This window comes from Camelus ferus, chromosome 7 (assembly GCF_009834535.1).
Source record: "Camelus ferus isolate YT-003-E chromosome 7, BCGSAC_Cfer_1.0, whole genome shotgun sequence".
Taxonomy (NCBI): Eukaryota; Metazoa; Chordata; class Mammalia; order Artiodactyla; family Camelidae; genus Camelus; species Camelus ferus.
Genome location: NC_045702.1, coordinates 13,013,493 through 13,038,419, shown reverse-complemented (window position 1 = coordinate 13,038,419; position 24,927 = coordinate 13,013,493). Strand labels below are relative to the sequence as shown.

Genomic DNA, 24,927 nt, shown 5'->3' with positions numbered 1-24,927 from the left:
CTTTAACATTCCAGGATGCCAGGAGCCTCAACTTCGAAGCCTAGTATCTGAACAGTTCTCTGATCAATAGCATGTGCACTCGGTCTTGCTCTGTCACAGTCAGATGGTCAGTGTATTAAGGGCTTTGGGTTGTTGACCGTAGGGATTGGGCAATGTGTGCTTTAGCCAAAGTTTCTGAGCCCTGCAGAGGGATCACTCGGAGCAGAGGGCTCATGTCTAAATTAACAGCAGATCTTTAGAAACATGATGCTGGATCAGTATTTAGAATAATAAAGCCCTGTGCCTAGGTATAAACCCTCCCACAAATGGTCTACAATCCACCATAAAAATGGAAACGAGGAAAACCAATTAGAACCAGCACCAAGTTGAGACCAAAAAGTTTCATACAGGTCTGAAACTTACACACTCACTACTCTCCTTTGCTTCCTGATTTCTCCTCTCTCCTCCCACTCCCACAATTAAAAAAAATTTTTTTTTTTTAAATTTTAAAATTTACAAGAAGAAAAACCGGAGGTGAAGCGAACACTCACTGGGAGAGCGCGGCGAGGCTGCGTCTTCCCTGCGTTCCGGATCCCCCGAGCATGTCTGCAGCTGGAAGGGGCGGCGGGCGGGGCGCAGAGGTGCTGAGACCCTCGGGGCGGTCAGGGTGCGGACTCGGCCCGCGGAGGAGCCATGTTATCTGTGGCTGAAATGCAGTGTGCGGGATGCTCCCGGGTTCTCCCTTTGTGTTAACACTTTGGTCTGTCCCTGTGACGAAAGTCTGGGCTTGTCCTCTGCCAAATCTACTCCTCCCCACCCTTCCCCTCCGCATAGGATCATCAGAGAGCTGATTGTTATTTTTTACTGTAATCTCTCTAATAGAGGCCCATCCTGTTTAGGTTTAGATTGTAAAGGGCACAGATTGCTTTGAGATTTCCAGAATGTTATTACCAGGCAGTAGGGGCCAGGATCCCCAGTAGCTTTCATGAAGATGAAGACTTTATATGATCAATTAAAAATAATTCTTACACGGTAGAGAGCTAGTTAGAGGAAAAGACACTGATCCATGTGCTCAGCCTTTTGGAAAATAGTTGATCACGGTATCACTCCTATACACAATCCAACTCTTAAGAGATCAGCGGAAATCAGCCCACCGAGAAGTTCATCCGGGTGCAGTTCTCAGGCCCTGGTTCTGGGCTCTGTTCTCAATTAGCATTGGTGTAGGTGGCTTCCAAAGCAAACAGTTCCCACTGAGAAATCAAATCTGAGAAACTCCCCTTATTCCTTTTATCCAGGGGAAGATGCATGATATAAAAATGCACACAAAGGCAAAGGGAAGAGAGCTGGCTGGACCAGCAATGTGCTGTGTTACAGAGTGTTTGGTGAAACAAGGGCAACAGCCTAAGGAGCATGTTGCAACAGGGGGCCTGGCCTCCCCTGTGGCACTCTCGTGTGCTGATCTCATCAGCCTAGCCAGGCAAGGGAGCCTGGTCAGCAACAGCTTGGAAAGCAACCAGATTCCAGCCTCCAGGAGGGGTGGTGTTAATTCTGTCCGGAGATGACACTCTGTCTAGGCTTGAGACATGAACACGTTGTTTCTTCATCTCTTATGAAGCAATGAACAGACTGCTACTGGGGCACCACGATATTTATGGGACTGGCTTTCCGTTAAATAAGTAGAACTCAGATCTCCACAGTGTAAGATTAAGATGATTCTTTTGGTAAACGGCAGGAGAAGCAATCAACTTTACACATTGATTCACATCCTCCATAGGATGAAAAACATCTTTGAGATCTATGGCTTCATGTCACAAACACGGACACAGATGCACAGAGCATTTCAAAAGTTCACCCAGTGTCATGGAGAGGAACCACAGCAAGTACTCGTCTGCTCAACTTAAAGAAGTTTAATTTAGTTACATCAAATCATCTCTTCACTTTAACTAACTAGAAAATTTTGGTTGTTTTCCTGCTTAAGTACTATGCTGTCATCAAAGTCATAGTTTATAGAGTAATATAGTTTAATGAACCTCAGTTAATTATCTCCATATATCACGATGAATATATATCTTTAAATATCCCTTTGATTATATACACTATCACTCAACATACATTGACTATTTAAAGTGCATGAGACACTCGTGAAAATAGAGATCACACAAGAAGCCTTAATAAAATACTCACTGAATTGGCTTGAGTTTACTGCTCCAAAGCAATGATAGCCACATGTCCTAAGGGATTTTGCTACTCTTCTTTCTACCAAATTTTTTTCATTGAACTGTTGTCCCTTTAAAATATTCAGTGATTTGCTGTGGCAGGTAGAATAATGTCCCTTCCAAAGACATCCACGTCCTAATGCCCAGAACTAGTGAATATGTTACCTTACATGGCAAAAGGGATCTTCCAGATGTCATTAAGCTAAAGGCACTGAGGTGGAGAGATTATCCTGGATTACCCAGATGTGCTCCATCTTAGTCACATGGGTGTTTAAAGTCAGATAAACCTCTATTGCTAAGGTCAGAGGGAGATATGGCTATAGAATAATGGCCAGAGAGGTGACTTCGCTGGCGCTGAAGATAGAGGAATGAAGCCAGGGGTCCAGGATTGTGGCAGCTTCTCCCCTAGAGCTTCCAGAAAGGAATGCAGTCCTGCCTACACCTTGATTTTAGCCTAGTGAGAGCTGTGTTGGACTTTGAACCTCTAGAACAATAGATAATAAGTTTGTGCTGTTTTAAGCCATCAAGTTTGTGGTTATTCATTACAGCAAGGAGAGAAAACCAATATGTTTGCTTCTGGGACTCATTTGACCTTGGGAATATGTTTCACCTCCTGATTTCCCCCATCTCCCAATCCTATTCCAGTTCTGAGGTGGCAAGTATAGTTTTGGCATATCCGGAATAAGCTCATAAAATGGAGTAGCCTGGAAAAAATTCAGTGGTTCTTCCAGGCCAGCCCAGACTCTCTCTCTCTCTCTTTCTCAATACACACACACACACACACACACACACACACACACACACACACACACAAACACGGAGGAGAGCAAGAATTTAGTAATCTTCCACTAACATGCTGACATTCATACACTGACAGTCAGCTAATGGCCAGCTGTATAAGAGATATCCACCAAGCTTATTTCCTAGTTGTAAAGATAGAAAGAGGGGAATCATGCACACTTTTAGTTGGCCCCTTGTTATTAGTGAAATGCGTTTGGGAACTAGCTGTCTGTCTTCAGTTGGTAAAGCTAACAGAAGTCCTAACTCCTGCTACCTAAAAGGATACTGGCATGACAATAGTGAAGGGAGGAGTGAGTCTTGGGCCTGGGTAGAATCCCAGTGGGAAACAGGAAGAGCACAAAGGACAATGAAAGTGAGCTTGGATGCATTTGAGAGGCAGGGAGATTAGAGAATCATGAGATGTGAGCAGGGCCAGGGTAGGCAGCTGCTTCCAGGTAGCCCCCTAAGGTCCAGATGCCCTGGAGCTGCAGAGGCAAGGTGAGAGGAATTAGGAAGAACATAGCAAAAGGTAATTTGTAAACAATGTCTGTTCCAGCAGAGACCAGCAGGCATGTGTACTTTCACTGTGTAGCACAGACACACGTGCTCAGAGTCCAGCTTCCAGAACTGGTGTCTCTGAGAACTAAAGCAATGACCATTCATTGGCACCATGAACATCCAGGCCAGTCATCCTTCAGCAAGAGAGTAGGTGTCACACATGTGATATTTCAGGAGACTTTTATAGGGGAAATGAAAGTCTGGGCCACTCTCAAATTACTAAGAGCACCCTCCATTTCTGGATACTTTGTTTAATTTTTCATCAAAGAGATTCTGTGCTGGAAAGGTTTGAGGGAGGTCGGTGCTATAGAAAGAAATAGCTCCCACCACAGGGTGGTCCTTTATTAACAAAATATGATTAAAAAATAACTTTACTTCATGGTGGTAGCAGACTGGGCCATATGATCTGTTCCAGATTTTATAGTCTGCAATGGTTGTTTAAGAACAGCTTCTACCTTGGAGCAATCCCCCAGGGAAAAGAGAGGTATTTGGGAAGTGCCCTGCTGACTGCCCTAATGCACTTAAGATACATACACACACACACACACACACACACAGAGCCATTCACTTCCTAGAGAAATGCAACTTAAACCCAAAAGAAATCCATTCACATGAGAGGCAACTGTTCAAGTAATTTAAAGGGGATTTTTTCTAAAGGTTCTTGAAGAAAAATTTTCCTACAATGAAATTCAAAGACCTACGCTCTTAGAATGAGGCAAAAGATCCTGCCTGGAAAGCAGCCCACCACGGGGTGGAGAGCAGCGGAAGTGAAGGGGTTAACCACATATTTGCAGGCTGAGCCTCTTTCCTTCTTTCCCTTGGCCCCTAATAGTGCTTCCTCCACAGCTGAGGGCACTGAGCCCTCCTCCCCACCCCACAATGGCATTGAACATGTTCACTTAAACTAAATTACTTCGTATTTTCCTGTGATACTGTTTTCAATGGATCTTCCCTAAGAAATCCTACAAAATAATTCTCCCTTTTTCTATCTCCTTTTGCAGAAATTACAAAGTCCTCTTCCCTCTTTCCTCTGCTTCCTACTGTCCAGTGACATCTTTTCCTTGCCTCTCCTTGCCCATCATGTCTTTGTTAATGACTTCACAGTTGCCACGTGTCTTCCTTTAGGAATGTGTGGTGGGCTGGTTCGGGGTGGAGGGATGTATGGACTCCAACGGAAAGTCATCACTCTCCCCTCATCCTAATCTTCCCGTGCGATGACCTGTCCCTCGTGAGAATCTTTACAGCCTTCCCGTGCGATGACCTGTCCCTCGTGAGAATCTTTACAGCCTTTGCGGACACAATTCTCTGAACTATTCTTTGGTCTGACTCCAGACCTGTAACACATCTTGGGTTGTTACACTCCCTTATCTAACCTTACAATGGGGGCCATATTGTTTCATCCCAGCATTTTCCCTGGACGTAACACTATTTGAATATTTACTACAAGCAATTCATGGAGTTAAGTGCTGTATCCAAAGATAAGAAGGGCAGTCCCAAAAGGAGATAAGATATGCATACAAAAATATTAATGCAAGATGGAGAGTGAACAGTATTCTGAAAGCAGCAGACCTGAAGCACTATACTTCTAGGATGACATCCTATGATCAAGGTCCCAGTGTTTAATCACTCTTACGCTCAATTTATTCCGTGATTGAACTAGACTTCCCATGGCTGAAACAGAAATCCACTTATCCCTATTAGGGCCACAGGTATTAAGTCATCCTTCAGTCTCGTCTCTTCTAGGCTCGACGCCAATGCCTATTTTCCATTCTTTTACTATCAGCCTGAAATATAACAACTCTTCAAACGGGAAACCAAAATTGGACATAATAAAGGCTTGACCAAGGCTGAATGTGTCTGGCTGAAGTCCCAGTGCTGCCTGCCACGTTCCTGTTAACACATCCTAACATTGTTTTCAGGTTGATAATAGCATCTCTTCTAGAGATCATTCATTCATTTTTGTGCTAAATCCAGGGTGGTTTTTTTCCCCCCTTTTCCAGATTTGTTCCTTAGTCAGTCTATCTCCAGCATTTATCTGCTGAGCTATTTTTGTTGTTATTAATTGCCCTTAATATAAAGAACTTCATATTGTTTCCAGAGGCTCATTTTTCAACTCTTTCAGGATACTCTGTATTTTATTTTTCTTGCCCTCCTGCTTGAAAAACAAAATATGATTTCAAGAAAGGAAAAAAAGATCTTTCAGTGAGCATTTACCTGCATTTCAATACCTGGGAATTCTAATGATCTATTTGAAGCAACATAGAATTCAAGGTCCTAGACTGCACCCTAGGGTGTGTTTATATATTTGTCTCCCATTGCTGTGAGCTCCTTGAGGAGGGGGGCTGTGTCTTACCCATCTTTGTGACCCTCCCTTCACCCCAGCTAGCACAGTGTCTGGAGTAGAGCAGGCCTTCTGTAATATGTGCTGCATTTGTGAATTAGGGCACACAGCTCCGTAAAGAGCAAATAGTTGTCTTAACCAAGTTAATTTGTTTTTTCTGTAATTAAGTCAGGATGGGAGGATAACTGTTGTGAATAGTGGCCTGGCCTCAAGTTCAGTTGTGCCCACCACTGGAACTGAGATACTTCTGGGCAGTGTGACTATGTGGTGAGGGGGCCTAGGGAGCCAATCTGAAGCGGGGTTTGGAGGGCTGTCTGCTCTCCCATGCCTTGGAATTGACCCCAGCCCTGTTGCTGCATGTCTGTGCCCTGAGGACAGGTGGGCTGCAGAGAAGTGGAAGTTGCTTCCACAAAGTGTTTGCAGAGTCTAGGCCAAGCTTTGGTGGCCAGGTGACAAAGGGGATCACAGCAGAGGAGAGGGTCCCTCTCTCTCCTTCTATACGAGCACAGTGTGGTTTTGGAATTCTGGAGGACTGAAGGGATCGCAGGACCACGATAGAACCCAGAAAGGTTGTATCAAGTGCACGAGACAGCATATCTGACACAGAGGCCCAGGGTCTCAAGTGGCAGAGGGCGGCCAGCACCTCACCTGGGCAGGGGCCCAGCAGCAAGGAGCCACGGAAGGTTGCACACAGTGGTTGAATGTACCATTCTTGAGGTTTTATGAGACAGACCTCCTGAGACAGAGGGAATTTTTTTTTTCCACCGGTGATGGGGTGTAGTCCTGCATGAGCAGGAAGCAGTAAGAATTACATTATCAGTAATGTGATTCTGTTGGCACCCATAGGCAGATTCTGATTGAGGATACATGGGTGACCGCTATAAGGTTTTTAAAATTATATTTTATTCTAAAATCTTTTAGACAAACTGAAAGGAATAAGAAACTACAACTGACATCTGCGTGCTCACCATTCAGCTCAAGAAAGAAAACTTTCAAAGTAACTTAGTGCTCCATGTGTTTTCCTTGGATAGCCTTCTCCCCCCTCTACCTGGAGTGAGCTCTTCTCCTGAATCTGTCTGTGTCCACTTCCTTGAGATCTAATTCTCTGAATGATTCTTCCCCTCCTCTCTTCCTCCCACATCTGGTCCCACCCCAGTGGGGTAATCATCAGTGCCATGCTAGTGTGTATTTGGTTCTAGAATGAAACAGAATGGGAGTGTGGGAGTGAGACGTCATTTCACTCTGTCTTGATGCTTCTGTATTTTCATGGGGAAATGCAGGTTCTCTGGTCATGCTACTACTGCTCGGTTAAAAAGAGGGCATTCTTTCCTTCCCAAGGCCAAACTTTGAGCCCCAGCATCACCTGGCTAGTCTCCTTAGGAAATCCTGACCTCCACTTGTACTCTCCTGCCAATCTAACATGCATCTTCTATTCGTGCAATGTGCGCTACCATTGATCATAAAGGGGACTTTTGTTCATTGAAAAGATTATTGGCATTTGCCACCATTTGCCTAATATTTCCTGAAGCATTCTACCTTTGCCCAACAAAGCTGTTCCCTAGAGTGGCTTTTTAAATTCCCTTTGCTTCTCTGAATTCTAGTGATTCTTAAAGAACCAGTGTCTGGCTCCATATCTATAAAGTCTTCCTGGTTTTGACTTTATCTCTTTGCAATTTATCATCTTAGGAGGAGAGATGAAAAAGTTTGAGCCCACTCTTGTTTGCGTACATTTGAGAAATAGTTATGCTGCCATGTATGAGTCAGCCCTTCCAGCTAACTGGCTGTGAAGCTCCCTTTCTGTTTAAGCTCTTTTGCAACAATTATTTAGGTCTAGTTTCTAAGCTCTTTTTAAAACCTGGGTGTTTTAGCCTGTTGGACTATTTTCTTTTCCTGGAGATAAAAGTTTCTATCTTAAAAAGATCATGCCTCCAACTCCCCTCTGCCCTCCAGCTTGAAACACATCTTTAAAGCAGTAAGACAGTGCTTGGAAATAGTAGGGTTCTAACAACAGTTTCTTGACTGAATGGTTGCTGGTGCATGTTTATAAAACCCTGGTTCTGGTCTCAATGGAAATAACAATATATACCTTACACAATTCTAGGAAAGAAATGTGTACATGAAAGATATGATTTCTGCCCTTAGGAAACTGAATCCAGCCCTTGGTGATATACTTTTTAGATTTCTTGTACACAGATACAATTAAACTGTGAAAGAAATTAAGAAACTGTCATGGGGACTCTTAGGATATAATTCTGGTGCAGTGAAAAAGGTCACATCTTCAAAGGAAGTATGTTAGTTCATAAGCCGCAGAATTCCCAGTGTGTATCACTCTTGTTTAAAGTATCTAAATATTTCCACACCATAAATTTATTTTCTGGTGTCCATTTTATGCATCTGGATATTAAATTTATACATGGCCTTTATAGCTGGAATCAAATCCAGATTTTTTCCAGTGATACCATATAAAATCTAAAAAAATATTGATTTATTTTTTGGGAGGTTACTCCTGGATTAAGGTATGTATTTGTTCCTGTTGCTAAAGAAAAAGCCCATTGTGTGTTTTGGATACTTTGGATGTCATGATTATTATTTATATTATGTAAGTGACATTTTTAAAGGTATTGTCCTATTTTGACATAAATTAGTACCTGATTATATCTATCTGTAGATAGAAATAGATGGACGGACACACAGAGTCTTACTGATTCCTTGTTCATGTGTACACAACTTTTCTCACCTGTTTGCAGGCAGGGATGCTTTCTAACACCTCTTTTGCACCTGATACAGCCTAAAATAGTATTAGACCTATGGCAGATGCTCAGTAAATACCTGTTATTTGCGCTCTGGGTTAAAGAGGTACAACAATGGAGTCGAAATGCTGCATCAGGAATGCCAGTTGGCTGGTCCTCCCAGAGAGGCCCTTTTTGGAGTGTTTCTCACGACACATGGCATAGAAGCCCTACCAGCCACTGGACCTTGGGAGTTCGCAGAACTGAAGAGTCTCAGAGAGACTGACTGGCTCACAGACTCACAAGAAAATGATGTGTATGTCAGAATGCCAATTAATGCTAATAAATAAAGACAGAACGGATGACCTCTCTCTTCAGGGCCTGTGGAGCTCTCATTTCCCAGCCAGGGTACCCCCATCCCCTAAGCCAGAATGCCAGGAAGCCTTGGTCACTAGAGACCGCTTCATGATGAGTCAGAGCAAAGGGGGAGGAGAGAAAATCATGAGGAAGATTTCACCCCAGGCAAAGCAACACCTCGTTTGGTGGAGAGAATACTTATCATGACGCAAGACTGAACAAACCCTGAGATTCGAGGTCTATCTCATCTGGATATTCCTGGATGCTCAGTGCCAACCCTGGACTTGTCTTCTACTGGTCCATTCTTTTTTCAGACTTACTAAGACCATCAATGATTTGGACTAAATGCTTGTGTCCCCCCAAAATTCATATGTTGCAATTCTAACCACAGATGTGATGGTATTAGATGGTGGCGCCTTTGGCAGATAATTAGGTCATGACGGTGCAGTCCTCATAAATGAGATTAGTGCCCTTAATAGAAAAGACACAAGAGAGCTTGCTTTTCCCCTCTCTCCATTGTGTGAGGATACAAAAAGACAGACAGCCGCAAACGAGGAAGGGGGCCCTCACTAGATGCCGGATCTGCTGGCACCTTGATCTTGGACTTCCAGCCCACAGAACTGTAAGAAATAAACGTTTGTAGTTTCAGCCACCCAGTCCATGGTATTCTGTTACAGCAGCCCAAACTGACTAAGACACTAGATTTACACTTAGATGGCACTTGCTTGCATTTGGGACACCTAATGTAATTTGACACATGTTGAATGTTTTAGAAATGTTCTTTTGTAGAATTTTTGGGTGTCTTTATGGTGGCAGCTTGAGACAAGAGATTAGAAATTGACTAAGAGAAAGCTCTTTAGCTTTAAGATGCTATTTCACTTTGAAGTTATTGAGCAATGAAATCAAGCTATTAGGATCAAGGCAGAAAAAGCAAATGGAGCTCTTTTTTGCTCATTAGTTTATGGACTAGAACAGGGAAGGTCTTTTAGTGAAAACATTTAAGAAAAAAATCATACTCATTCTTCATGAGAAGCCATCTGGAAAGCTTTTTAATTTTAAGACCTCATGAAGTCAACAAAGAAAATAAAATGGATGATACTTTTACAAAAAGTAGCCTGTAGTCACTGTAAATCTGAAAGCCAGTGACCTGAAATATGCATTCAGTTTTCTAAAATATATTGCGAAGTAGAGAGAGCTGATGTAATCTGAGCTTCTCCCAGGTATTTTATAATTCAATGTCTTTCTAGGATAACTTCAAATTATCTTTTCTTTTGACTCTTTTTCAGTAGATCTAAGAATTAAAAATTAAATTAAAAGTGAAAAGCTATTAATTCTGAGACTATGTTATAGTCCTTCCAAGTCTATGTGCTCTGGGTGTTCCAGTTCATTAACATTATTTTAATTACAAATTTTATTGTAACAAATTAACCAAGAGGTATACTTTCATAATTAAGAAACTTAATGCCTAGTGTAGAATGTGTTGCATCATAGTCAATGTTTGCTGAATTAATCTGAATCTTAGAGTTTTGACCAACTGCTCTCCTCTTTCTTCCAAACTATTAATAAAAAAATTCTCCCCTGAAAATAAACTTAACTTTCCCATATCTTGATTTAAAAGCCTTGGGCTTGCTAATGTCTTTCTCTATTCTTTTTTCTTCCCCCCTTGGTTCATCACAACATCCCAGCACTAGAAAACAATTCATTATTTAGAATCTAAACTTTAGACCCAACTTGTGTGTTAAACACTCTCTACTTCATAAAGAGTGTTAGTAAATACTAGCCTGAGGTTGGCACCACCCTTCATCTACCTCTGCCCATCTTCCTGGGATTAACTGAAGAAGTTTACTCCTCCAGACCAGAAACTTGGTCTTTCATTAGAGAAATGTTTGATTATAAAATTTGTTCACTGCTGGACTCCTTGGGGCTTGGTATGAACCCTGTAATTTGATGATTATCTGGTCTTACAATGCAAATGTTAATTGCAAATAACACTAAGAGCTTGAGAACTAGAACAAATAGGCCAACTAAAGGGAATCTACTCTTAACCATATTAATATTTGCTTCCATGATGTGATTAAATAAGCATAATTGTCAAAAGTATATGCTGTAGAAATTTACTATCCTTAATAATCAGAGAAATACAGGAGGTGAGTTTCTTTCTATCTCTAAAGACAAAGATAGAAAGTCAAAATTCCAAGGGCTCATCAGGAGGGTAACGGAACCCCCAAGGAAGGTATGGATGGTGTGGTACTACTTGAGGAGTACCACAGAAGTCACTAACGTTTCTGCTTCCCTGTAAATAGCTTAGTGAAGTGAGCAAAGTTCTGCCTTGATACACAGATGTGAACTGAAGTATTTGTTTGTTCATTTATTTACTCAGCATTGAGTACGGGTCTTTGGGGAAATAAAAGGGAGTAAGAAATAGTTTCAGATTTAGAATTGCTTTCAGTTTGGTGGGGAAAAGAGACACATGAACAAATAAACAGTAAAATAGGTGATAATAATTAATATAACAAAAAAATGCTATGGAAGATCCACTTTGATTGGGGATCTCTGGGAAGGTGTTTTCCAGAGGATGAATTGAGACAGGACTTCAAGGTAAGAGTTCACCAATTACAAGAGTTTCAGGAGGGAAGGACAGTGGTGTGGAAGAGGATAGAACCCCTCTGAGCCCAAGGACTTCTGCACACTTACATACAAAACCAGACAAGTAAGTGACCAAGAGCAAGGTTTAATTCTGATTGGGATAAAGCCATCATTTAAACTATTTTAAATTTTCTGCTCAATTCACAACTATGGGGGAAGGGAAGATAAAATGGCATTGCTTCTTCTAATCTGCAGTTGAGGTCCTAAGCCCTTTCGCGGGGGATAGGCTCTAGGAAGAATGAGAGGTAACATTTTATAGCTTTCTCTGAGTCAGCTCTTTGAAAGCCTAGAATGCCTGAGGGCCAGTGAGATAGCGTAAGACAGCAGATTGGGAAGTGTGACTGTTCCACTGAAACATTAACCAGAATGAAACCTGCAACTCCACATAGAGATAAATAGAAGGGGATCCAATTCAAATGAATCTTATGGGCCCCTGTTGTGTGCAAGCCCCTTACACTTTTGATGGCATATCTCATTTAGTTTTCTCAGCCACCCAGAGAAGTTAGTTCCATTTTACTGATGAGAAAGCCCAGATCTGCTAACCTTTATCCAGTGTCCTCTTTCTTTTATCCTTGATCTAAAAGGTACCTTTTTTTCACGGAGTTAAAGACAATTGAAGGGGCTGGACGCAACATAATGCAGAGGAAAAAGCACCAGAGTTGGAGTAAACGACAAAGTTTCCAGATTTAACGCTGCCACTGACAATGTGTTCTTGGAAGTGTTACTTTGCAAGTCTGGGTCCAACGATTTGGATTTCCAAACTCTTTCCTGAGAATGTAGGAGAAAGAGCCTTAATTTCTGACCACATAGCCCATCAGGATACCAGGATATGTCTCCTAGCAGTACTTCTGCACTTCAGAGTTCTTATGGAAAACTAACTCCTCTCTGAAGGGCATGCCTCCCCAGTTCAGCTCTCCCATTGCTTTGACAAATGCCGCAATGAGATAGAATTTATATTCATGTGCCTATGATGTGAGGCACTTAGAAATGAGAGGATTGGGAATTTCCATCCTGCCTCAGCCTTGAGTTTTATAAAAGCTTCGTTCTGTTTAGTTCATAAACCATGGAGCTTCTGGAGCAATGATACTCCCTGGGTAGCCAGGATATATACTCTGAGAGTGCTGGCTCAGAAAACATACATATATTTGGAATGTTTTGCTTTCATGCTTAGTTAGGTGGGAAGAGTTAAAGGCTCTTGAAAGGGTAGGATCACGAAGGAAGGGCATCAGGTATCAACTCTTCTATATCACAATTTTTGTCCAAGTCTCCTTCACAGTAATTTCTCATCCTCTTCATCAAGGAAGGAAAAATGGTGAGGGAATGTTAGATCTTCCAAAATGGGCCCCCACTAAAAAAAAAAAAATAAAAACCAAGGTTTACACAACAGTTTTGATTAGAGAAACAGAAGGGCTCTTCAGGGAAAGAGTGGGCAGAGGTATACATCTCCTGCAGAGCGCCTTGGGAAAGATGCAGTGTAATCATACCTGCTGAGCCTGCCTGACTTCCAACCAGCATGATAACCCATCGTCTCATCCGCTCGTCTGTTTGTTCACTTCCTGCTCCGTTAGTTTCCATATTAGTCCCTTGATTTCCCCAGAAAGACCTGCCAACAGTGGAGGGTTTTCTGTGGGAATCAAAAATGGGTTGACTGCTGTTATGCTCAACAGGCACAGAAGTGCTACTAGCTCCAGGAATAAAGGACTGTTTCATTACCTATTTACTGGGGCCAGCTCTGGAAGTTATCTATTTTTCATTTGGAGAGCCGCTGAGATTATGCAAAATCCCCACTGGACCATAAGACCCAGGTTACTTAAGAAAATAAAAACCACATACTGAGCAATCTTCTGGAATCTACCAGCTGGATTCCTAAATGGTACAGGAAAATGGAAGCCAGTGAAGATGTCACACAAGAGAGTCCATGTCACCCGCAACGGAAAATATGAACATCGGAAGAATTTCCTGTTCTAAACAATGTGCCGTTTAAAATACACTCTCTGGAGACTCTCCTGAATGTACAGGCTTATGGCTGCTATTTATAGTGGCTGGTGTGTACTTTACCAAGATTTTTATTCCAACAAAGGAACTGTATGTGATGTAGGGGGTTATTAAAATGGAAAATAAACCCTCACATTTTAACTTAGTTAATTGGTACTAATCTCAAATGAAATGTCAAATCTCACTGATCTAGACTAACTGGAAGGAAGGCCAGTAAAAATTACGCAGTATTTTTAAAGAAATTCAGTATTGAAAGTATGTTCAAGAGTATCTGGTGACTTCAGCCAGACTAGCAAAACATTAGAAACTTGTTTAAAAATTGCATTAAAAAAATGATTTATAATGAGCAAATTAAGCTTTTAAAGGCAGGTGGATGTTTGCAAAGTTCTTTAAAAAGTTTTAAAATGTTATGCTTTCAAGTATTTAATAACTAAGCCATGGAATGTAGCTTGCATAATTAACATATTAATCAAATCCTTTATTTATAAATAGTTCAAATTTATACTTTTCTACAGTCCCATAAAGATTTAAAAATGGAAGAATCTGAATTGATGAAGATTTATGATAGACTAAAATCGGATTTTCTAACTGCTGATGAGTATTACTTATTATATAGCAAACTAGTGAAAAGAACTGATTTTATCCAGAAAGTATGCACATTATTCCTCTTTAACCTCATTCACAGATGAATGAGAATCCATGTATTACAGCCACTACATCATTCCAACATGCTCATGTTTCATGTCCAGTGGTTACTACCTTGTAACACTGTTAAGGACTTTTGGGATAAAAGGTCAAGAATCTTCCTGAAAGCCTTCAAAGCAACTGAGACAGATTTCCCTTGAATAAGAATTTGGAATAGTCTGTTATCACTGCTGTCTGCCATTCCCACCTCGCCAAATGATGGCTGCAAATGCAGATCTCTTATACTCGGCTGGTCAGTGAGAAAACCAATGGGCAGAGTAGATATACTCAACATACATATTTAATAACCTTCATTACACTTTTATTTGATTTTGACAAACATTCTTTGCTTGTAGAGAATTCCTTGTTTGTAATACTTCTCCAAGGTTCCCAGCTGTAGTCAGCAGAAGGACTCCTTTGGTCCTGTGTGTTTAGAAAGGCAAACGTGTTGCCCACTCAGGGAACAGTGTTCTCTCATTAAGACCTTCACCTGAGTCTGGAGAGACTCTTTGAAAAGTCCTGGATCACAGGGTCCTGGAAAAACTGCCACCTAAATTCATATTATCTTATTTAGAATTTTATTTAAAATTTCAGGAATCTAGTTACTGCTGCGGATGGAGAGGCAGGGGGTGGGACTGGAGAGAGGTCTGCCAGAAGTTTCAGAGGTACTGGAAATGTTCTAGGTCTTAAGCTGAGTATTAAGTTTACAATGATTTATAACCTCTATATACATTACATAATATTATTTTGTATGTATTGGCCTTTTCATCACTTACTCAGAATAAAATGATTAAAAATTATTTTGTAAAAATTAGCACATAACTTTATATTATTAGCACAGTATTTATATACATTGTTGAGAGGCTTTTTGTTACTGCTTCAAGCAATGTTGAAACCACAATTATGTGACATAAAAAAAACTGGAAGTCCACAAGGCAAAAAAACTATTTAGAATATATGATTAATTGAATACTAGATATATAAATTAATTGAGATCAAAGCCTTGACATGTTAGATACCAGACTATCCTATGTTTTAATTTTAATTTCAAACCAGTAGGGAAGATTAAAAAAAGACTCTAAAATAAGGAGGTAGATTTTCTTTTCAGCATGGAGACTTCATGTCCATAATTCTCCCACCAATTTCAAAGTGGCTGCTAAAACAGATTTGAAACAGAATAGAGGTTAGACACCAAATTGTCTGACGACATGGGGACTGTGCACATGTTCAGTGATTCATAAACCCCAGAAGGGAGCTGCAGATGGGCCAAGTTTCTTGGAAAATGACTCTGGAGAGGGCTTTCCTGATAGCTCCTTCCTTACAATGTCCTCCAGTCAGTCGAAAACCAGCGCCAACAGGTAACATTTACTGAGCACTGATCATATATACACATCAGGCATACATATCACATATACACACATGTACACATAGATAGCCTATCTACCTGTCTAGTGCTTTGTATTCTCTGTGAAACCTTATGAGGAAGAACTGTTAAGAGGCCATTTTCCTGATGAGGAAATGGGCTCAGAGAGGCTAAGCAGAGTTATCCTTGCTGACCCAGCCAGGACTCAGACCCAAGTCTGCGTGGTTCTGCTTTCTGGGAGATATCATCATGTCTGTGTCCCACTCCAATCTGCCCCATTCTCCCAAAAGATAGTAGCAATAAAGGTGGCACATGAAATCCTCTTTAAGAAATCAAATAAGTTCTTGTCTTTTTCATATTTAGAGAGAAAACACCTTTGATGAGTTTTAATTGCTAAAATGAAACTGGTAAGGACGGAAAAATCCTTCATAATAACTTAATGTCATGATTAAACCTGGTTTAAAGAAATCTTGCCAAGACAACATATACCAAATAAAACACTTCCAAAATTGACGGCAAATGGGGTTCTAATTTGGAAAATCACTAGTTTTCTTTTCCTTCTTGACTAAGATGGCAAACTCTGATTCCCATTTCCTAGCAGTTAACTGTTTTCATTCTGCCTATCCACTTATCTTTCTTTGCTTTTCATTTTATTCACCATGAATGTGACCAAGTCTCCTTTTATTTAGAAGTATTATCCATAAACTGTTTTTAAATGAAAAAGAAAGACCCTAATACCATACAATGTAGTATGTACTGTTTTCCCAAAAGCATGCTCTATTTTCCCAATCAATAACTATGGCAATTTTTTGCAGACAACTCCATTTATTCAGGGGTCTGCACTGTGCCAGCAGGCTCTGCCTCAGCTTAGCTGAGTGATCATGAGGAAGTCAGCATCCTTAGGCTTAAGTCTCTTCATATGTAAAATGAACTTTTAAAATTCATTAGATCAGGGGTTCTTGGCTCAGTGTTCATGGGCCCCCAGGAGGTCTGTGGATGGAGGTCCATGATGCCACCGAAAGTAAGTGTCAAGTTTTGTGGGTGCATATGTACATTTTTCTTGGAGGAGCATCTATAGCTTTCATCAGAGACTCAAAGTTGTGTGTGGTCCAGAAATGAAAAAGTAACATTTCACTGCAGAAGATTATCTCTAAGGTCGGTGACAGACTCACGATTTTATGAGTGATGATGTGACTAAGTCCCTGTCCCAACAGTGAATATAGTCTTATTGAGAGTATTCCAGAGAAAAGTCAAGAAGAGTTATGCCAACAGTCTTCTTTGGCTTGAGGGAGAAAACCTGATCTTTTCTGTTTCTGTTTTTCTGCGAAATGGGAATAAGACGGGAGATCTTTTTGAGGGCAAACAAAACAATGTCTGTGTCTACACATGTGAGCAATTTACCTGAATAAGCATAAAGAACAGTTCAATTAAGCCCAATAGCCTCATTTAGTCTGGTGCCACATAACTGCTTTGACTGACTTCCCCCCATCTTAGGGAGTTATTTTGGCATTGTAGAGATGATGGACCTTTAGCCAAGACAACCAGTTGACACATGAAAAATTCCATTGATCAACTTGCTGCAGTGAAAAGGGGCAGGCAGACCCAGATTATATTCCCTAGCTATATGAAGCTGGAAATACAACTTAGCCTTTCAGATCTACAGTTTCCTCAGCTATAAAATAGGAATGATAATATCCAAGTCCACTATAGAGTGAATGTGTGGGTCCCCCTAAATTCATGTTGAAACATAACCCCCAATATGATGGTATTTAGAGTTGGGACTTTGGAAGGTGATTAGGTCATGAAGGTGGGACCCCCATGAATGGGATAAGTGCCCTTTTAAAAAGAGACCCTTGAGAGTTCTCTTGCCCCTCTTGCCATGTGAGGACACAACAAAAATATGGTTGTCTCTGACCAGGAAGCAGACCTTCACCAGATACTAAACATGCTGATGATTTGATCTTGGACTTCTCAGCCTCAGAACTATGAGAAATAAATTTCTACTGTTCATAAGTCACCCAATCTATGGCAATCTGTTATAACAACATGAACAGACTAAGATAAGTTCATAGGTTGTTTTGACAATTAAATGACATAAGGTCTATAAAGTTCATCACCAGCCTGGCACTTGGTTGATGTTAAACAAAGGATGGTTCCTTTTCCTTTCTAACACGAGATGAAAAGTTTGGCTGATACTTTTTTCCACTTGAGAACTATTTTTGCTGAACTGAACTCTTCAGGTAAAATTCTGAGTTGTGTTTTATATACCGTATTTAAAATAAAAGACATATCATTAATGAACTAGAAAATTAACTTCATGGCTACAATATGTGATTTTGAAATCCTCCTATACCAATTACATTTGTGTGGTAGACTTATAACTGAATCACTTTGCTGTACACCTGAAACACTGTAAATCAACTATATTTCAGTAAAAAAATAAAAATAGAAACATCTTAGCAAGTGTCCAGATCAGTATAGGAAAGAAACTTCGCAGTAAGGATGCAACACATCAGAATGACAGATGAACGAAAATTCAAATTCAGTAAAACATTATTTTGTACCAAAGGCCTACCAAAGCATTAATATGATTTTAATAATAATATTTAACATTTGTTGAGCATATACTATGTGCCTTTCATTCTGTTAATTTCCCTACATGGGTTAACTAGCTTACTCTTTACAATGACTCTGTGAGGTAGAATAATCATGTCCATTTTTATACATAAAGAAATTAAAGCAAGAGATGTTTAAGTAATTTGTCACAAGGTCACCCAACTAGTAGTTATCATAGTCAGGATTTGAACTCGGGTTTGTCACCCACATACTAATTATCACATTGTCTTGCCTCTCCCCAGGGGAGTGAAAATTGATAAATTATGAGTCACATATGAAGACTATAAAGAAAAATTCACTGCTATTTTAAACTGTAAGCATACTGACTCATATATATGCCCCATTTTTTGTTCTAGCTAAGAATGAAGTTATGGGTCAGCATGTGAGGTCCTTAAGAATCTAGATTTTTAATTTTTATTGAATGAGTGCCACTTTAGGTAGGTCCTGGACTTTTGAGGCTCTACTGATCACCATAAAGTGGGATACTTTTCGGACCAGAGGAATTGTTAGGTTAATGGTGACTGGGCTAAATATGACATCTTTGCTGTTTATAATTTGCCCATTTATAAATTGACAGAGGTAATAAATAATATCTATTTAGAATTAGTGAGAGAGGGAACAAGAAAGGGAGAATATGAATATGGATATTTATTTTGATTCTTCACATGACTGGACACAAATGATAATTAAAGATCCCTTAGGTGAAAATTATTCACTTCATTTTCTCTGTGCCCCAACATTCAAGTTAGGCTGACCTTAAACAATATCAAAGAAATACAAAAACCCTACAGAAATATTTTAAAAATCTCTTTCAAATGAATTACTTGAAAAAATCTTTTAGCTTAAAAGCTTTTTAGCTTAAAAATGTAGATACAAATCCTATTTTTTTGCCCCCTGGAGTGATAAATTTTCTGAGAGAACTGAAGGGCAGTTTTGAGCAAATTTATCTTCTCTATTAATTCAGACAGTTTTAGAGGAATATTTTATTTAACCTCCTAATGGAAAATAGTTTTCTAGTTACAGAGTAACAAGAAATTGCATTTGATTTTGCAAGATTTTGATTTGAAATTGCAAGGTCACAATGCTAAGCATTGTAAATAAAAACATTTTTGTATAATCCTTGATTAGCCACCTTGTTAAATTATGTAAAAAAAAGTGTCAGTGGTAGAGTTCTGGGAGGCAACTACTCAGACTCAATGGACTTCAAAAATTGTTGGTTTTTTTTTTTTAGTGTAATAAAAATATTTACTTTCAAATGTCTAATCATCAGAGTATTTCAGAGGCCCATAAAAATGTAAGAATAATGACAACAGCAGGAGCGCTTTCACTCCCGTTATTTACATCTATGAGCCTCTGAATCTGATAACACAGCTCCACAACAGGGCCCTCTTTTCTGATCCGAAAAAGGAACTCACTTCTGGGTGTGGAAAGCAGGAGCTGGCAATGCAATGAATTCACGTCTTGAAAAGTAAGGGAGCTGCTTATTGTGAAAGCAAGCCCAGCGCAAGGAAGGGTATGCCTCACTGAAGATCTCTGCATGGGCAAACCATCACTGCAGCTTTCTCAGCTGATATATCAAAGCTCAAAATCCTTTTGTCCAAGTTGTAACAGAAGACCTCAACTTGAACTGGTGTGAACTCTTCTCGCTGAGACAACGTGATCCTTCCTCAGACCTTGGTACCAATCACGTCCTCACAATTCTTCACTCAACACCAAATTCCTGCTCTTCATCTTCCTGTGGCTCTTGTATCTTCTGATAAGTGTAGAAAGAAAACCTTCCTATTTTTTATTTTGTTTTGTTTTTTGGCAAATATAAAATGTATCTTCAATTCTTTGTATGTTACAGAGAATCAAGTAAGATGTAACAATTAATAGGGAGGCTTACTGAATAATTGTCAATAAATAAAAATAATAATTCAATGAATAATAAATAATTATCTAATAAACACTAGATGATTAGTACTGTGTTAATACTTTCATGTGTTATGTCTTTATATCCCCACAAAAACCCTATGAGGTAGATACTATTATTTCTCCATTTTACAGATGAGGAAACAGAAGGTTAGAAAGAATGACCAATTTGTAAGGTTATGTAGTTAATAAGTGGGAGACCTTGGATTTGACAGCACAGCTGCCTAATGCTAAAGCCCATGCCCTTAACTGCTAAGCTCTGCTGTCTCCCAATAATATGTCTCTTCATTTAGAGAGAACATATGTTCTATTCAGACATACCTATTACTGGTGCTGTTGTCAGTCCATTTTTGCCAGATACACATAAAAGGTCTAGCATTTTTTTTATACTTGTTGAATAAGAAGAGAGCTGGATTTGACCTCTTTGAAAATGTATCCCCTTTCCCTACATTTTCACTTTTGAAAATGTTGTATTCCCTAATGATACAAAAGCACATGTATGCATAATCCAGAGTCGATGGATTAGGAGGAGACTGGAATGGAAACAAGTGGACCAAGAATTGGTGAAGATGCACATGGACCCAAGGAAAACACATTAAGGTGCATTGAGAAATACAGGAACAAAGATGGAGAGGGAATGAAATAAAAGACAGAAACAGGAAGGGAAGCAGAATATACCTATTCATTTTTTATTCCCATGAGATAGGTAAAGTATAATACATAGCAAAATAAATTGTTTGTTCAAATAGGTAATTGATTCAAAAATACAATTTAAGAGGTATACAAATAGTATCTTTTGCTTAGAAAAAATGCATTTAGGATTTTCAGTGATAACCTACTCAATCCATCCTGCCTGCCAAATTTTTTTCTTCCCCTTTTGGTCAAATTGGCTGTAAAGTTTCTAATTCATCTATGATATGAATTTCATGACTACCAGGACACTGCCTGGACTGGTGAGAACCCATCCCTGTGGTTCAGTTTAATATCTTGTGCTTTACAGATGTTCAATACATTTTTTTTTGATGACTAAATAAAGTATCTCCTTTGACCAAACCTAAAGACCTCACCTTAAGGACTCAGAGTGAAAGCCAAACACAGGACAAGGACAAGGTGAACAGCAAAAAGATGCACAGGGTAAGGGGCAGGACAAAGAAGGGAAGGTATATTTTTGATTTAACTAGGTTCACAGTCTGGGCTATGGAAAGCTAGATGATTTGAAATGGACTGAACTGCAGCCCCCAGAATGAGGTGGTGTATGCGTGAGAGTCTCAGGCTATAATGCCATGAGTAACTGTCAGTCCCAAACCCAGGAGAGCCAGCGTGGCACAAAGTGTATAGTTAGCTTTTTAAATAATCTTTTCAAAAGAGCTATTTCTGAGGAATAAAATGTGGACGAATCTGGCTTATTTTAATTTGTGGTTATAACATCTGGTGACAGTACAAGTTTTAAATTACGTATGATTACAAAGTCAAAAAGCACCTGCTCATCAAACTCAATAACAACTAATTAAAATAACAGGGTATTTTTTTTATTTGGAAAGGCTTTGTGAGTAAGCAGTGGAAAAGTCAATAGTGTCTTCTCTGTGTTACCATTTCCCCTACACTGTCCACAGGGGTACATAGTGTACAGAGGGCAGAAGTCATCTTTAAAAATCATCAGTGAGTATCAGACTACATATTATGTTTGAGGATGTACAAATGTAGTTTCTTGATCATTGCTTGGTTTTCTACAGGTCAAAAAGCATTAAGCACACTCTTCCCAACTCTGTTGTTCTGTTGGTCTATCTTCAGTGCCCCAAATAAAGCTTGAAGCAGAGGAGAAGCCCAGTAAAAATTTGTTGAATGAGTGAATGAATGAATGAACCTGCAGCTCTGAGCTGTGGGGCCACTCCAGATCAAGGTTGAGATCTTTATTTTAGTTCCTTAAATCCAAAAGAGAGTTAGATTTTCTCCAGTCAGGCCCCAGGTATAAGGCATAAGGCCACAGAATCTCATTTTTCAAAATGGAAAACTGCCTCATTGTTTTATTTGTTTTTAATAAAGTAATATATGGTCACTTTAGAAAAAATAGACAATACCAAAAGCAAAAGGAAAATAAAAATTACCAACCCCACTCCTGTCACAGATGAGGAAGCCAAGTTCTAAAGCTAAAGGAAGAGGGATTTACTCAGGGTCTTATATGCCCTTTATCTTCAGATCAAAACCATGATTTTAGATGGCCCTTTATCCCTGGTTCTGGACATCTGTTTCCTGTACACACCCTGAAATTTCCCATGAAAGCTAGCTGACCTTCATTATTCCCATAAATGATCAGATTTTACAAAATCCTAATGGGTGAACATGGACTTAGTTAACAAATTCCAGAATAAAAGAACAGAAAGGTTCACCTTGAAACATGAAAAGGTAAGCATAGTACAAATGTAAGGAAGTACTTAAGTATTTCTCCAAAAAAGAAAGAAAGAGAAGAAAGGAAGACAAGGAAAGAAAGAAAGAAAGAAAGAAAGAAAGAAAGAAAGAAAGAAAGAAAGAAAGAAAGAAAGAGGAGAATCAGATGGAATATAATATCCCCAAAGAACTAAGAATTAATACGGACAGAAATGTAAGTTAAACAAAGGTAGTTTAAATTTGTGTGAATTTATTTTAGGTTATTAAGGGTAACTAACTAAGCTTCACTGGGTACATTTCTCTTAAGATTGACATTAAAGGAAGACATATCCTTTCACACAAAACAAAAAACTGGAAGGAATGAACCATGTAGATACGTGGAAAATTACTCAGTAAAATTCTAGTTCTGAAGGAGCCTAGTTTAGCATTATGCTAAGTGAAATAAATCAGAGAAAGACAAATACTGTATGATATCACTTATATGTGGAATCTAAAAAAATACAACAAACTAGTGAATACAACCAAAAAGAAGCAGACACACAGATATAGAGAACAAACTAGTGGTTACCAGTGTGTATGTGGGGGCCAGTATAGGGGTGGGAGAGTGGTACGTACAAACTATTGGGTGCAAGATAGGGTCAAGTAGGTACTGTACAACACAGAGAATAGAGCCAGTATTTGTAATAACTAAATGGAAAGTAATCTTTAAAAATTGTATATAAAATTTTTAAATTTTAAATAAATAAAGGAACCTAGTTTATTCACTGTAATTAGAGTATTGTTGTAACCACAGCAAGTTAGCTCTATTATCCCTGTCTTCCAATTCACAGAGAAAATGAAGAAGCTGAAGATACTGATCGAGCCTGATGCCCAGTTTCCTGTCCCCAGTCCTGAGTCCCTCAAGTCCAATTCCTTTAGGCCTCTCCCCACACTCTGGCTCCATCTGTTTTCTGACCCTGCTACACTCTGGTTTCCTAGCCCACCATGAGGGATATAAAGGCAGCAACCTTGTGTATTATTTATATTTCCCCACCTTTTCCCTGTTTCTAGTACAGACACACAAACTTACACGAGGCTTAATAAACATTTATTGGGTGCAGATATTTTGTAGGCTTTCAGGAGAACCCAAGGACACATAACACATCACTGGAAAGGATAAGATGTATGCTCCAAAGGGCCTGGACACTACGTGGATGCACATACTTTCCCTGGTTCTCCCCCACCCCTGACTTTTCTGTCTCCTTTCATGGTTTCAATTATGTCCTCATGACCTCTCACTCTCTCTACACTTGCTTCCATGTCCCCATCACCACCCTCCACTTTCTGCTTTTGTGCTACCACTGCCATCCTGAGTGTGTTCAAACTGATTTTTCTAATAATATTTTCTCTCCCCTTCTGAACAAAGATTGAGAATTTCTGTTTCTCAATGCCTGGGGGAAAACTCCATTTGGACGTGATTTCTACCTGAAAGTAAACACTCTCCCAATGCCCACCTAAGAATGGAATACTTCTCAGTTTCCCCACTGGGACAATGCTGAGACCCTCCTTCCAGCTCTTCAGAAGTTAAATTCTTTTGAGTTTCTCCCTCTCCTGAAAGATTTGCTAATTCTCCCTCTAAAGACTCCAATTTGACCTTCATTTCCATATTCATCGCCCTGATTCGGTCCTCATTACTGCATGTTCCATACTCACTCTTCCAGTATCCCCTTTCTCTAGCCCACTGTGGATAACATTCTTCAACTTATTTTCATCACACATAGCTCCTCTGCTAAGTCTTTGTTTATTGCCTTTTATGTGAAATAGAAACACCCAAGATGTGCAAGTCCCACTCATTTATCCCCAAGCACTCAACAGGTTTCTTCCGCCAGGGTTCCTATTTCCACCTCTGAGCTTTTGCAGATGTCACTCCCTCATTTACATGGCTCCCTTTTTACTTGTCATCACCATCACTGCTTCCTCCACGGCTCACCACTTCCAGGGAGCTTTTCCTGACTGGTTTCATCACAGGATGATAACTCCCTTTCCTTTTCTTGGCATTAATTTTTACTTCTGGCTGGATTGCCATATTGTTTCTTACTTGTTTAGCTAATGATAATGGTTTAAAAAGGGACAGTAACACACCATCTATGTGCCAGGTGCTAGGCAAGGTCATTTATGAAGTGCAATAATCTCCACAACAACCACAGAAGCTATGTAGATATTATGCCTATTTTATAAAATAAGGCAGCTGCGGCTTGGAGAGAAGTCACTTGCTCATGGACACAAAGCTCAACAGTGGCAGAGGTGGGATTTGAATCTGCAGAGCCCAGGTACCATTCATGCTACCAGGGGCCATGAATGGCAGCCTACTCTGACCAACTTAATCAA

General features: G+C 39.7%; 1 protein-coding gene and 1 long non-coding RNA gene across 15 annotated transcripts in view; both read right to left on the bottom strand.

Moving 5' to 3' along the window:
- Nucleotides 1–24,927, bottom strand: part of CALD1 (caldesmon 1) — a 176,696-nt gene that overhangs the window by 65,084 nt on the left and 86,685 nt on the right. For 4 of the 14 annotated variants that reach the window (XM_032483387.1, XM_032483388.1, XM_032483390.1 and 1 more), the window contains exon 1: nucleotides 531–820. The exons of 8 other annotated variants lie outside the window; for them this stretch is intronic. In XM_032483387.1, coding sequence (XP_032339278.1) covers nucleotides 531–811 — 281 coding nt within the window. In that variant the 5' untranslated portion in view covers nucleotides 812–820. Of the gene's footprint in view, nucleotides 1–530; nucleotides 821–24,927 lie in introns of those variants that run through there. 2 more of the 14 variants (XM_014566837.2, XM_032483396.1) reach the window with 1 other exon arrangement.
- LOC116664816 lies at nucleotides 11,676–13,386 on the bottom strand. Its single transcript, XR_004321280.1, has 2 exons — nucleotides 13,091–13,386; nucleotides 11,676–12,954 (listed from the first exon to the last, which is right to left on the bottom strand). It is a non-coding gene; the product is annotated as an uncharacterized LOC116664816 (long non-coding RNA).